At 33.7% G+C, this 15,638-nt stretch overlaps 1 protein-coding gene across 1 annotated transcript in view; it reads left to right on the plus strand.

Annotated features, from left to right (window-relative positions):
- LOC108364304 (sphingosine kinase 2-like) overlaps positions 1-4,097 on the plus strand; it is a 10,915-nt gene extending 6,818 nt beyond the window's left edge. The window contains exons 2-3 of the mRNA XM_017617928.1: positions 2,792-2,934; positions 3,027-4,097. Of these exons, the coding sequence (XP_017473417.1) occupies positions 2,792-2,934; positions 3,027-3,926 (1,043 nt within the window). The 3' untranslated portion in view covers positions 3,927-4,097. The remainder of the gene's footprint in view (positions 1-2,791; positions 2,935-3,026) is intronic.
- The last annotated feature ends 11,541 nt before the right edge of the window (positions 4,098-15,638 follow it).

Raw genomic sequence — 15,638 nt, forward strand, 5'->3', positions numbered from 1 at the left:
GTATGTATATAGTTTTTGTTATAGTATGAACTATATTTAAACAAGTAATTTTTAAGCAAAAAAGCAAAGGAGTACCGTTAATTTTTTCATTATCCAATGATCGGGTCAAAACCTAAAAGGGGATATACATGACACCAGCTTGCTGGCACCGTCAAGTGATTGTACCACCAAGTTTGAAGCAATATAACATATCAGCATGCTGGTACAATATTTATTTCTTTACAAATGATGTCCGGAAAAGATGGAAAGGAATAGGGCAAACATTTTATAATTTGTCTACCATTTTGATAAACATAGGTTTGTTTAATTCACAACTGCAACATTGTGAACAGAAATTTAAGCCAAAATACTTTTTACTTAAAAAATTGAGCCAATTTTACTATTCGCGAAACCAGTATTGGAATTCTCACAATCGCTGCGCTAAATTTTCGTCGCCAAAATTCTCTAAATGAAAAGCAGTGGGCCTAAAAGTATACTAAATGGTAAGGTAATAGCTGTAATTACTGAGGGGCATGTAATCCTGCTGCTGCATGCTGGCACAATCATAAAAATATCAAATCGTTTTTAATTTCGCACCAGCAGCTGGTACAATCACACAACAAGAACATACACGGTCAATCGGCTGGCACCAACACTTGATGGCGCCAGCATGCTGGTATCATCTATGGGCCCTTTAAGTAGTATGATACCACCCTTGTGGTACCACCTTTCCAACAATTTTAGTGGGCTTGAAGCCGTTTTTAAAGAACTTTTATGTGGAAAACAACAATAATTTACATTTTGGCAGAAGAACGGCCTCAAGCTCAATAAAATTGCTGAAAATATTTGTTATAAGGCCGCAAAAAACAAAAACCAGTACCACCCTTCCGATAAAAAAATAATTGCCGAAATGGGTTAACGTGGTCCAAAGTAATGCGGTAACGAACGTAATTTTTTACGACGAATTTATAACTTCCTCCTTTTTTGCATTCGTTCAAAAAATCCAGTAAAAATTAAATTAATGCTAAAACCCTCGACTACTACCCCTGCAAATTCCTTTTTTGAATTCGTTCAAAAAATTCAGTAAAAATTAAATTAATTCTAAAACCCTCGACTACTACCCCTGCAAATTCAACGGTAGTCACTTATTACAGGTCTATTCTGCACGTTACCAAAGATTTTGTAACCGGAAAATTGTATTACCAAAAAATCTTGCCAGTTCTTGTTAACGCGATTCTAGATATGCTGGCAATGCAGTTAAAATATTCAACAATTCAGTTATGAAAAATTGTGGAATTTCTGGCATTGCACATTTCACGGGGCAATACTTTATTACCAGCTTATGAGATGCCATCGAAATTTAATGGTTACAAGAGTACAAGAATGCGAAAAGAGTTTTAAAATTGAGAGGAGCTTTATATACCGGTAAACAAATTTGTATTACCAGCGCAGAATAGACCCGTTATATACCTTGTTTATATAGGCACATAAAGCGCTGTTAAGCCCTGTATGCAGCTCTCAAGAAAACGGGCAAGAAAAAATTGCTATTATTTCGCGTGTGTGTCCAAGGAATTTTGACATTTTTGATACCTCACAGCCTGTTGCCTCACTCTTTTCTCAAGAAATAATGGAACGGGCATATATTTCTGTTGCAAACCTGGATTGCCTTGTGCTCTTTTTTCAAAAAAACTTTAGAAAACCGTAGTAGAAAGCGTAGTAAATTGGCGAATAAAACTAACGGAGGTTGTTTACTTTTTAATACGGTTTAATCAAGTGCGCCTTAAAGACTGAGGAAACATTAGAAAGAAATATGTGTTGAATCAAATCGGCTTTTTGTTAATGCGGTTTTTTCGTAGGAACAAACAAGGTAATAGTCATTTATTGAACGGGGAAAACTAATATCGGCGAAGTTACAGTACCTACCGCACTTAAGTAAAAGATGATTTAGGCTTAAATTAAGGCTTGAACTTTCGACTATAATCCCTGCACCTTGATCTTAAGGTCACTTCAGGCTGGTTTTCACTATGTCAAATTCAGTGGCATTTGTCGTCAAATAAGTAAAAATACATTGTCAAATGAAATCAAAAAGCGGTTTATCGATTGAATTGGATCAGCATAGGTCTTTAGTCGTGTACATGCACTTCGAAATCGACTATCTATCAGTTTTTGGGCCCATATTATCATCGGCAAAGGTATGGATAAAGGAGATAAAGTTGTGTCAAAATATGTCGCAAAATTTTGGTGTCAATAAATGACATAATAAAAAACCAGTCTTTATACTGCCTTATCTAGAATTTAATTTTCCCCGAACCGGTTCAATTTTCACTTTTGGTTTTCATGTATTTAGGTATTATGGGCGGAATAAAAATTTTCGGATGACATTTTTTTTGGGCAAAACTCAGGATACGGCAAATAGTCATTTATTGAACAGCCAAAACAGATTTTGACACTTTTCTTTTAATTATCCATTTTTTTATTGTTGGACGAACAAAATAAGTGATGAATTTTCAAATTTTGCAAAAAACCCGATTTTTTGACACTTTGACCTCGTTTTTTCTCAAAATCTGGAGCCAATGGAAACTTTATACTTACGGATTCGTAATGAGCCCAAAAAAACTGTATCAAAAACAGCTTTAACATTTGCCGCATCAAAATCCGAATTGCCTTTTGTAATAGATACCATTTATTAATTTCAAATGAAAAAATATTGCGAAAAAACTAAAATGTTTTCCAAAAATAAATGATTTTAATAAAATTGAATTTTTAATTAGATTTTATTCTTATTTACTAACATATGTATCAATAAATTCATTTCACTTTCAAAACTCAAAATTTACTTATACGTTTAATTCTAGAGAACCATATGAGCCAAAGCCAATCTTGGGCGCTACACTGACAACGCTGAGCGGCAAATCCATTCCCATGGATGTTGTGCGAATACAGCAACAAAATCAAGTAATTTTCCCGCATAAATACATATACAGATGTACATACTTAAGTTTTATATGAATTTACTTTAAAGGACCAATTTATTTCTTCTCTATCAGATACTGTATTCCTTCCTTTCCGTTGGTTGGGGACTCATCTCAGATATTGATATCGAAAGCGAACGCCTACGTTCGCTTGGCTATCAAAGATTTACAATTTGGACCTTACATCGCCTTATAAGTTTACGTACATATCGGGGCAAAGTGTCATATCTTCCAAAGGATAATTTTTACATGGAAAGCGATATAATATCGCTATCGGCGGCAGATCCACTGCCATTGAAGCATAGTAGAAGTTGCAATACCTGTTTGGATAAACTGAACAGGGGTTGTTTTCAATCCAATGAATGCATTGAAGCAAGCAAATATTATGATGTAATTTCACTACAAAACTCGCTGAATCAATCACTGCATTCACGTTGCGACAGTTGGTTTTCACCTGGCTCCTGTCGCAGTACTTACCATTCCGTCTCGGAAAGTATTTATCAGAGCGTAGAAGGTGATAGCGACAGCGAATCGCGGCGCCTACATCTCAGCAATTTGAGTGTAAATTTTTGTGGTCCAACAGGTAATGCGCCAACGCTTGAGGAGCCCGTACCCGACGACTGGATTGTGGAGGAAGGTGAATTCGTCATGGTACAGGCAGCTTATCAAACACATTTGGGTAGTGATTGTTTTTTTGTGCCACAGGCAAAATTCAATGACGGCATCATTTATGTGGTCATCATACGTACCGGCATAAGTCGTTCGCAGTTATTGAACTTCATGATGGGCATGAGTTCTGGCACGCATGTGCCTGCGACTAATAATCAATTTATAAAAATGGTGCCAGTGACGGCTTTTCGCATAGAACCCTATGACAATGAGGGCATCCTTACTGTGGATGGTGAACGTATTGAATTTGGTCCACTGCAGGCGGAAATCTTGCCCGGTATGGTGCGAGTTATGGCGCCAAAGTAAGCGTGACTGAGTAAGCGGCCGGTGTAGAAGGATGGTATAGAATTCAAAGTGTTGTGCAACATTATTTTTTCAATTCCATTATGAAGGCTTTTATTGTTAAACATTTTTATATTTTGTTATATTATGTACTTTATCAATATATTGCAATTAAATGTCCAAAGTCGAAAAGTACATGTTCAATAAAAGTTTTTTGAATCGAATGACCATTTGCGAAACGTAAGTTATCAAGCCGTTGCTACATTCTCTAATGCCCTGTTGCACCAATCAATTTTAAATTTATCAGCCTGTTAAAATTTAAAAGGACACAATTTTGTTCGGAAAATTGATTGGTGAAACTGAAGATAAATCTTTCAGATTGCATATTTGTAGGCACGCTTAAGTAAAATAATTTAAATCAGCATTTAATCATTGTTTTATGATTTTTATTTTTTTGCTTAACCCCCCTCGCTATTCTAACAAGGTCACAAAGTTCAGGGCATCACTAAAGCAAACATGCCGCCACAAAATAAAATTTAAAATTTTAGTGCACTTCATTAGCACTTAAAATCAATTTTGTGTGAGAAGCTTTGTTTACAACTGGAGCAAACTAAATAGTGTGCTTATACAAATGTACATATCGTCGCTGCGCCAACAAAAACAAATATGTGTTTTTTAATAACTTTTCAGGAGAGCAAAAAACTGATTACTAGTGCCAATAGGCAATATTTTGGAAATGTCGTATTAAAAAAAATATATATATATTAAAAATATGTTATTGATTTATAAAAAAAAAAAAATTTTTTGAACCAATTACGACGTGATCAACATTTGCGACGCTTTAAAGCACATAGCTGTTTTTATATACGATTTAAATCTGCTTTTGGCGGTATGGAATCGTATGCAATTTGTATATAATACTGCCGTTAGGTCTAGATGCAATGTATAGAAGTTGAGGACTCGATTAGTTAACTGCCCGATGCTCCTGTTATGTTATGAAAAATGGTCAGAAACGTTTTTATTGGGTTTTTGTAATAAAAATTAATGCGAAGTGGTGAGTGGACACATATTTTGTACAAACCATGAAATTACCAGAGATGCGAACTGTTTTTTCGTTCAGCGTATTAACTTGACCCAATGCACTGTTCCAAAGTTTCGATGGGTGATATCCAATGAAAGCTCGTATATACAATAAATAATTTCAATATAACTATAATTGTTTTGTGGCAATGATGTCCAGCAGTCGGTATGACGAAAAGTTACCAGGACTACTCTCATATTAAAAAAAAAAAAATGTATACTCTAAATAATTACCAATATAAGGAAGTGATGGCCTCGCCTGTCGCATATGACTTATGTAGTCATTGGTGAATGTATCGGTGGATTGAATACATTTTCTTATGTACAATGGACGCTGTCTACCTCCATACTTTTACCTTTGTTAATTGTCGAATTCCAATTGCAAGCGATCAAATTAAATAGTAGAATCTATCTAGTGTAAGTGGTATGTGCATACATATGTATGTATGTATGTATTTAGTTGGTTTATAACAAGGCGAATTTATATAAGGTGGTGTTACTAGCTCAGCTGATTTTGTGTATGTGTTTCGCCGCACGGCTTCTGATATCAAATTGAAAAATTTTGTTTGAATTTCTACACACACTCTTACAGATTTTGACAGTTTATGCCGCCAAAGCAAAAACAAAATACATGTAAATTTTTGTTTTTGTACTCCTGCTATCACCTTATATTAATTCGCCTTGGTTTATAATTATTTTTTACATCGAAATCAAAGCACACTCATCAGATTCGCCTGCGATCAAAAACAGCTACAAGCAGGTAAGCGTATACTCGTTTTTTCGGAGTATTTCTAGTACTGCGGGCACATAGCCGCAATTACTAGGTTTGTTCGTCGAGCAAAAAATTTGTACGAATTTGTACGAATTTGTACGAATTATCACGATTTTTGCCCAAATCGCGTTCGTGCAGACCAAAAAATTATCCAACACTCAAAAATTGTGAGAGGAAAGTGACAGTTCTTCTGGAGAGAAGTTGCAAATTCTTGCTGGAAAAAATTTTGCCAGCAAGAATTTGCAAACACGAAAAACATGTGGTTGTGGCGCATGGTTGCATTTTTGTCTACAATAATTTGAATAAATTAGTTCGTTAAATTTAAAAATTTATAAACACGAGCGATTTTTCTATGAAAAAAGGAAGTAAATAATTGTTGATATAATTAATTTAGTTAATTCCAATGATTTGAACTTAATTCGGCTGAAAAAAATGGTATTCGCAATCGGAATGCAATTGCAACCAGAGTCGATTTAAGAAACCCGACAGCTAGTACGATGAAGAAATTGAAATGTATGTCAAAGAAAGTCAGAACAACAAGAAATATACATGTATATCCTGTTTTTGGCCATCCGAAAGAATTTTAAAAATTCTATAAAAATTTTTTATGTTTGAAATGCAACCGTGGACGCCAGCTGGCAGCGAAACTTGCAAATTCCTGCAAATTTGCGTTCGTGCAGAAATTTGCACGTTTCTCAACATGAGAGAGAATTTGAGAGAATTTTTTCTTACTCTCTGATATTTTGAGTGTTGGATAATTCTTGCTGGATTTTCGACGAACAAACCTACTGTAAATTTGTGCAAATTAAAATGAAATAAAAAAGAAATCGAGTTTATGAAAACGTGGTAAAAATTAGTACAACGGAGTTTTGGTTCAACGATTCGTCAGAGGGTGAGAGCTTAGAAAACTTGCCAGGAGCAGAAAATGTTTAAGAGAGTTTAATGTAGTCTTTCGAATATATTTTGACATACAGTATATTTAAGAAATTTTGTGATTCAAATCTATTTAAAATATATTAAAACGATAAACAGCTATATAATTTTGTTCTCAGAGATTGTGCCAACAGAGTATTGGGATTTTCTTTCATAAGTAAAATCAGCCTTTCGAGCTTGTGTTTAGTATTCACGACGTTAAAACGGCATGAAATCAATAAACAATTTTTTAAAATTAGCGTCCAGCCGCCAAAGAGTAAGAAAACAAATGCAAAATCCTAAATTTTTCATAATTTTCTAACACTTCGATATACCAACGAAAGCAAATGTCTGTTCGACAGAAAATTCGATGCTCAACCAAAATTTCGACACGCTTGCACAGCTCATGATAAGAATTTCACTTTCGATCTTCGATAGCCAGCGAAGATCGAAAATCGAATGCAACTCATAATAAGGGCCTATATTCTAAAAATTTCTTCTCATGCCCGCTCTTTTATTTGGCGCGTGGACGTGGACGCTGTCGAATGAGATGGTGGCTTAAGAAAACATTATACGCAAGGCTATGGCTTGTTCGTCCGAGTGATGGTGGTCCGGAAGAAGATAGAATGACGAACTGTACGCGTCCCATGACAGTCGAGTCCAAGGCATATTCAGGGATAACAACATTTGGCTCTCTTTGTAGCTGACTATAATTTCAAAAAGTATACTAATAATTTTTTTTAATGCGGATTGAACATGGCGCAATAAACAGGTGAAGTCATAAAACAGCTTTCTCGCTTTATTTTCTGTCATTCGGCTAAAAAAAAATTTAATTAGTGTCAAATCAATAGAAAATTTTACTTCACCTGGTACAATTTTATCAGGCGCACAGTGGTTCAGAGCTCACATTTAGCACGAACAAATAGGTATCTCCTACGAATTGTAACCGATTATTCTCACATTCGAACACTATGATATGCTTACGAAAGGGTACATTTAAACCAATACCTCCTTTCCAGACATATTTTCAGAAACATTTTGAAGTTATGTCGCAGTATCCATTTTCATAGTTTTTTCCAGAAGAATACATTCTCTATATGAATGTATTTTGATGTCTTGTTTAACATAAATGAACTTGCAAGAATTAAGCGCATTTTTGCATTTTCCACTTAATACCCACATAAAAACTGTGAAGTTAGTTTCACATAACACTCAGTATTATTTATTGCGTTGAAACTCAGTTTTTCTTTTAGCAAAAATTCGAGTTCTTAATTTAGAAATAACAAGTGATATTAAGCATATGATACTTGAGTAATACTCAATGACTATATAGTATATACATGTTACTCTAAATGTCTAAATAAAATGTCGAAAAACTCAAAAATATTAGTCGTCATTAAAATCCGATGGGATATCAACTGACAATTGCTCAACAGGCGGTTTTAGCATATTTACAGCTTCAAATTCGAGATTAATTTTGTGTTTTATAATTTTATTTTTTGACCGATATAACGGATATAACAGGGCCGGAAGATAGTAGCAAGTATTTAATTAGGTTTCAAAACTTTGAACTTCAACCACTCATCAAAAAGCTCCATATGAGTAATTGCACGGGGACACATTGAAATAAATGCATTAAAATTATAGGCTATCGCTGAAGGACTTTATTTATATTGAAACGTCAAGCTATGTAAATAGTTAAACTATTTTTGAAATCATTACCAAGACCTGCAAACACCTGCAATTTTTTAAAACCTTAAAAATGTTCGCAAAAGTACTTTTAAAAGGATTGTTTCATAAACCAAGTCGTGTTAACAAAACTATTTATTAATAATTACAAAAAATTATAAAAACTAACTTTGGGATACTTTTTCCATAACGTACACATCAAGGTGTATTTAACAAAGTGGTGTTGGGGCGACAGCTGAGTTTCTGGCCGTAGAGAGCATTACGTCAAAATGATGTGTTTGTTGTAACTTTTACCAATGACAGTGTGGATATCTGGGTATAATTTGTTAGAGTAATTTTTTACTTATATACGACTAACACCAACTTGTTAAATACACCTTGGTACACACAAAAACTCCACACTTTTCTATTGAAAATACCAGTATTTTACGAATATTTTCACGAGACATATAACTGCTAGGTACACTAGTTGCGTTCCAGATGCTTCACGATTTGCAGGTTTTTACAGGAAGTCGTTCCAGGTGACCACCTCCCATAAGGTTTATTAATGGAGAAAACAGCTGTTCCTGCAAATCGTGAATTTCGTGAATATCGTGAAGCATCTGGAACGCAACTACTGTTTTTGCGGGTAGATTCATTTCGAGTGGGGTTTTCATTAACAAAAATATGTATTGTTTCAAATATTTGTTGATTCGTGTAGTGCATTCTTTTAGCTATAAGATAGGCATAAACAAAATCAGCTATGCGACCAGTCTATTTTTGAATAAATTCGCACCAGATCTACCTTCCAGATCACAGTGGGGTGGTTTGAAAGATTTATTTATATGTTTGACGTTCTAGTCGCAATCCTAAACTCAGCGCCAGTCGCCAAAACTCTGGCGAACTGCTATGCTCTTGCAACACCAACGGACCTAGATATCTGCACTTAGCATAAGCTATAAAATACGGTCTAATGTACATATGGTGCGATTTATATTCTCAGATGGTGTCGGGCTTACCAACAGTAGAATTTAGCGAGCATTTTTTTACAATATATTTCAACCCTTTAAATAATATTTTGAAGAAACTTTCATAACGCGCTAAAAGAGAATTTGCAACATCCCGTAGACGTAAATTGCGTCCAAAAGTTTACTTATTAAAGAAAGCTGGAACATTTTCAGATTTTTTTTTGTGACAANGATTGTTTCAAATATTTGTTGATTCGTGTAGTGCATTCTTTTAGCTATAAGATAAGCATAAACAAAATCAGCTATGCGACCAGTCTATTTTTGAATAAATTCGCACCAGATCTACCTTCCAGATCACAGTGGGGTGGTTTGAAAGATTTATTTATATGTTTGACGTTCTAGTCGCAATCCTAAACTCAGCGGCAGTCGCCAAAACTCTGGCGAACTGCTATGCTCTTGCAACACCAACGGACCTAGATATCTGCACTTAGCATAAGCTATAAAATACGGTCTAATGTACATATGGTGCGATTTATATTCTCAGATGGTGTCGGGCTTACCAACAGTAGAATTTAGCGAGCATTTTTTTACAATATATTTCAACCCTTTAAATAATATTTTGAAGAAACTTTCATAACGCGCTAAAAGAGAATTTGCAACATCCCGTAGACGTAAATTGCGTCCAAAAGTTTACTTATTAAAGAAAGCTGGAACATTTTCAGATTTTTTTTTGTGACAAAATAATCAGCCTCATTGCGAGTGTCATGTCGAGTGCGAATCATTTTTCGAGGGTCGAGTCGTATCGAAAATCGCATGGCATCGCCTAAAATTTTGATTCGACAAACTGAAAATTTGGTCGGTTCGCTTCAGCGAGCGATGATTAAAGTATCACGTTCGTTGTGAATTTCCCGTTTTATTAGTTGGCAGGTCGCAACAGTATTGCAAATTTTCATCAGTGCTGCAGTACTGCCGCTTTTATTACGTACCTCGAACGGGCCCATAAATATATGTATATAATTTAGGGCCCTATTATGATTCACAACTTTGCAAAGAGTTGAGTTGTAAGTTGTAAATTGGTATTGTGGGACACAACCCAACTCAACTTTGAAAACGCAGTTGTCTGTCAGTTGTTTGGCACCAGCATCCTCGGGCTCATCGGTAAAACATCATACGTAACTGATTTCCATTTTTTTGCTCTTATTAATTATTTTAATATCATCAAAATAACATAATATTATTAAAATACCTAAATTTATATCGAATTTTCGACTTTTTCACTGGCTACAGTCAACTGAAAACAGTTGTGAAGGGCAATAGCAATAAATAGTTGAGTTCTCTGTAAGTTGAGTTGTCTCTATACGTAGTAAAAAATTGTCAGATGGTGTATTTAAGAAAAGAACAAGTAATTTTTAAGCAAAACAAAAAAGGGATTTCAATTCTCATATAAAAATTGAAGATTATCGTTAGTTTTTTCATGATCCAATGACCCGCTCTAAACCAAATTAGTATGCGACCACCTCTGAGGTAACGCCTTTCCTTTAAAAAAAGAATTATAGAACTCGGCCACCGTAGTCTAAAGTTATGCGGTAACATACATACATTAAAAAAAATCCTACGAATGGTTAACCTTCTCATTTTTTGAAGTCGGTTAAAAAATAAAAAAGTGGTGAGAATTTTTATATTAGAAATCATTTTTAAGCAAAAACAAAACCGGCTTCAATTCTCATATACAAATTTAAAAGTACCGTTAATTTGTTTATGATCCAAAGATTGGATCTAACCAAATTAGTATGGGACCACCTTTGAAAAAAGAATTATAGAAATCGGTTAACACCGTCCAAAATTATGCGGTAACATACATACAAAAAAAAAATATTCCGACGAATTGATAATCTCCTTCTTTTTTTGAAGTCGGTTAAAAATTGGTCGATTTGAATATTAACCCTCAAAAAAGTGGTTCAATTTCGGTTTGGATTAGAGATTTTTGCACAATTTAATAATTCAATTAGTTGTAGATAAACGAGGCTAGTCCGATTCAAAACCGCCTCATATCCTCGGTCAAAATTAGTACATGGCCGAAGGAAAAGTTCCGTTCTTCTCTACTCAATATAAAATAATAATTATACGAAAACACATTTTAATATTTTTATTGCATTTTTATTTAGATCATTAATTTAGTATTAAAGTCCCAAGTCTTGTTTATTGTGATTAGTTTTTTTTTTGTATTTTTGTTAAATTATTATCTATGTATTATTTTTCAGCAGCAACTGCTGCTGCAATTAACTTTAAATCTTAACGATTTACGAAAAAATTGAATTTCCACAACTTTTTTACCCACATATTTACGAATAAACGCGCTGAAAGCTGTTAATTAATTGTTTATATTTTTTTTTCTTATATGCTCTTATTGCTAAACATTTTTTCAAGTCATTGATTACTAATTTTGTTAAATAATTGTTTATATGTACATACGGGTATAATGAATGGTATGCGGAAGATATCAGAGAATAAGTATAATACGTAGAGTTTGTGTAGCTACGATACGTCATTTAAACAATAAATCGAACAGTCAATCAAACACACACTAACGGTAGTGTGAACTCATGTGTGGAAATAGGTATATATGTATGTACTCGTAAGAATATTAGTGTTTTCTATAAAACGCTATATATGCACAAAATAAGAATCGAAATGTTGTTATACATACATACATATGTACATACATAGTTTTAGATTTAATTATTGTTTATAATATTTACATGTAGACGTATGTAATACAGGTGCCTATAGGCACACACAGACATATGTAAATATGTATACTGGAAAGGAACATTTATCGAAGTTGAGATGAGTCTTAATAAAATGCAATAATTAGCTTCAAATTATTGTTGTTATCAACATAACGTTTTATTATTCGTATTTTTATTTTTATTTTCCTCCCATACAAGCTGTACAATTTATTTTTCGTTTTATATTTCATACGTGCTAAATGTATGTATGTATGTATGTACTCGTATATGCGAAAATATTTAGTTAGTGCTTGTAGATTTTTTAATGCTATAATTATTTATTGTGTTCGACTGTAAAATTATTGCTTAAATCAAAAGCTGCCTTGTATACAAACATAGTAGCATAATTTTTCGAAAGACGTCTATACACAAATAGATAGTTTTTATATGTATGTATATTAAATTTATAATTACGTTAATTTATTGGTTGGTAATATTTGGGTTCGGTTCATTCATACGAGTTATATCTATGCTAATGTTACATATTTATGTATGTATTTATATAGAAAGAACTGACTTTGTTTTAGATATTTTTTCGGTTGTTTTTTTTTTTTTTTTGTTACGCACAAGTACAAATAAGTAATTGTATGCATTAAACAATAATATATCAAGAAAATATTAATAACATAAAGTCTACATACATACATACAAAACAAAAAATTACGTTAAAACGCATAAACAAAACAAATAATCTTTAATCAGCCACCCACGAAAAAAATACAAAACGTTTGCGCAAACGGCAGTACATTACTTTTTGCTACGCTACACTCTAGTGTGGCTTCATACGTCAAAATATGCTTACATCGTTTTTTTTGGCAAATAATTACAAAATTATAGTTATTCTATTAAAGTGCAAAAGGTCTCGAAAATCTCGCAACTTTTTATGAAGTTGTTAATATGTTCTGGTATGAATAAATTTTACAACCAACATCCCACCTTTCCTAAATGCCTTTCTTTGAAATAAAATATGTATTAACAAATCCTTTACGACGAATTCGGTCAAAATACCAAGTCGGCAAAATTAGAAAATAAGGGGTTTTCCAAGAGCCCTTATTTCGGATTTTTTGAAGCGATAGACCTTCCGCGTTCGATTCTTTATCCCTTTTAATTTTGTATGGAATGGCCAGAGTTTCCGCTTCCCTTAGAAGGGAAAAATTGATATGAAATAATATACTGAAACAGTTTGACTTTAACTTTGCAGTACAGAAATGGGCGCCTACTGCGATTTTTTCTTTTATTTGACTTTGGTAGCATTTTAAACAAAGCTTCACGTATGCCTTTCTGTTAAGAGATACTTATTTGACTTTCGTTGCCATGGAAACCTACCTTCGAATGGCAGCGCTTTCGGAAGATCTTATAACAAAGCTGCCAAAGAGAAAAATTCCTTCCTGAAGGCGTTCGTTTAGAAATGCTTCTTATTTTGCCGACTGGGTACATAGTATATCTTGCCAAAGTATAGGCATTAAAAAATAAAACTTATAAATTCATCGCGTGATCANCCTTATTTTGCAGTCTGGGTACATAATATATCTTACCAAAGTATAGGCATTAAAAAATAAAACTTATAAATTCATCGCGTGATCACCTAAGAGCCATTTTCTCGGCTGACTGGTGAATGAGGGCAAGTTAGATACGACGAAGTAGATCAGAGGCTTTTACGAAGCTGTAAATTTTTAGAGATGTTATCATATGTACAATTCATTTGAATTAGAATTCAAGTAGCTTTTAGAGTTTATCTACCTTTCAAGCACATAAATTTTAAAAGTATCTTGAAAATCAAAAATATAAAAGAATAGGTTCAGTTAGAAAGGCGTGTATGAAGCTAATCTGTCAAACCTGTTACTGTCCCGGATGCAAATGAGTAGCTCCGATAGTTTCACTTCTATTATAGCTGCTAAGAGTGTTTGAGTCGCCTTGTCTGGTGAAATGGTACATCGATTCCTTCTCTTCTTCATCCTGATAACTTCACTTCTGCAGAGTACCGGCAGCTAAACTTTATCGTTGAGGCATTGGTGCAATAGCACAGTGCCTTTGGTAACAGCAGAAATAATTTGTACTGCGAATGGGTTGAACGTCAAAAGTTCCGCAGTCTAGTCTAGTTAACCTCGAACATAAACGCATTGAGACTTTACAGCCGTTCCGGTTGCTTCATATTTAATTTGTTAGGGTGGTGGTCTGCTCATCAAGTTTCCTCGATAGACAACAAATCGGTGTTTATAGCGGGGTTATGCGTCTCGTCGATGTACATTTCCGAACTGTGTCTAGCCAATCGATGCAATTGATTTGGCAACGAATTGGGAATTATTAATCTGTGGCAACCACAAAAAAATACATTCTATAATAGCAAGAAAGTGATAGTTTTGTTAAATTTTAGGCGCTTGAATGCAAATACGAGTAAACTAAAGCTTTATTTCTTTTGCATTGGCGATGATATGAACATCCACCATTAATGAAAAACGTCCTGAATGTAAAATTTGAAATTTTATAGAAAAAGCAAACAATTTTTTAAAATAACACCGTAAATACTTTCATTGCTCTAATTAGGATGTGCATTTAAGAACAAATTAAAAAAATAAAAACATTTATAACCGTTATCAGCAGCCGGATTCCAACAATTGCTATTGCCAATTTTGACTGCCAAATATCTCCAAAAGTATAGCAGGCGTGCCTAACAACACGCAGCATCTAGTTACATGCCGCTAATACAGCCAGAATTGGCTGATTACACATTGCAGCTATTACTTTTCCATGCAGTATATTTTAAGACCTTACTGCTTTCCAGTTAGATAATTTTAGTCATGAAAATTTAGCGTAGCGATAGATCAGATACCACTGCTGGTCCAATTACAAAAAAAAAAAAAAATACGCCAAAAATTAAAATTCAAATTCATAAAAATTAAAGAAAACTTTAAATCAGCCAAGTACTTGCTTATGGAGTTCTGCCAGCGCTGTGCATGCCTGCTTGAAATGATCTATAAATCGGAAATTTGTACTAAAATGTCACTTTATAAAACTCTTTAGGGGCCGTTTACTCATGTAGCTTTTACAATTTCTTTGCCCTTTAAACACAAATTTTGTTCTCAAAAATATGTTTGAAGGACAGATAAATTTTAAAAGCTACTTGAGAAAATGTGCCAAAATCAATTTTATTTTTAAGACCATATGTTTTCGAAAGCTAAAATAAAAACAAAAAATTACATTTTTGTTTTTGAAATTATAAGTTGCCAAAAAAAGGCTTAGTTTACAATTTAAAAATTTTTTAAATTAAAAAAGTTTATTTTATTTAACTGCTCTATAGACCATTCTTAAGCTGCCTTTACACGGGTCGATTTCCGTTGACTATAAAATCGACTAGCCAAAGCATTGGTCGACCCATCGACAGAAGTCGCATGGTGCAAATACATTTGTTTATCAAATTAATTTAATTAAATTGCTTCAATTTATGTTTGATTAATTTATTAAAGAAACCAAGAGAAAATTTCCAAATGCCAAATCGACACACATTTCAGGGTTGCTTTGGTTTGGCGTCGACTGCAAGAACTTGAAC

This window comes from Rhagoletis zephyria, unplaced genomic scaffold (genome assembly GCF_001687245.7).
Source record: "Rhagoletis zephyria isolate East Lansing unplaced genomic scaffold, Rhagoletis_zephyria_1.1 Rzeph_scaffold_01521, whole genome shotgun sequence".
NCBI lineage: Eukaryota > Metazoa > Arthropoda > Insecta > Diptera > Tephritidae > Rhagoletis > Rhagoletis zephyria.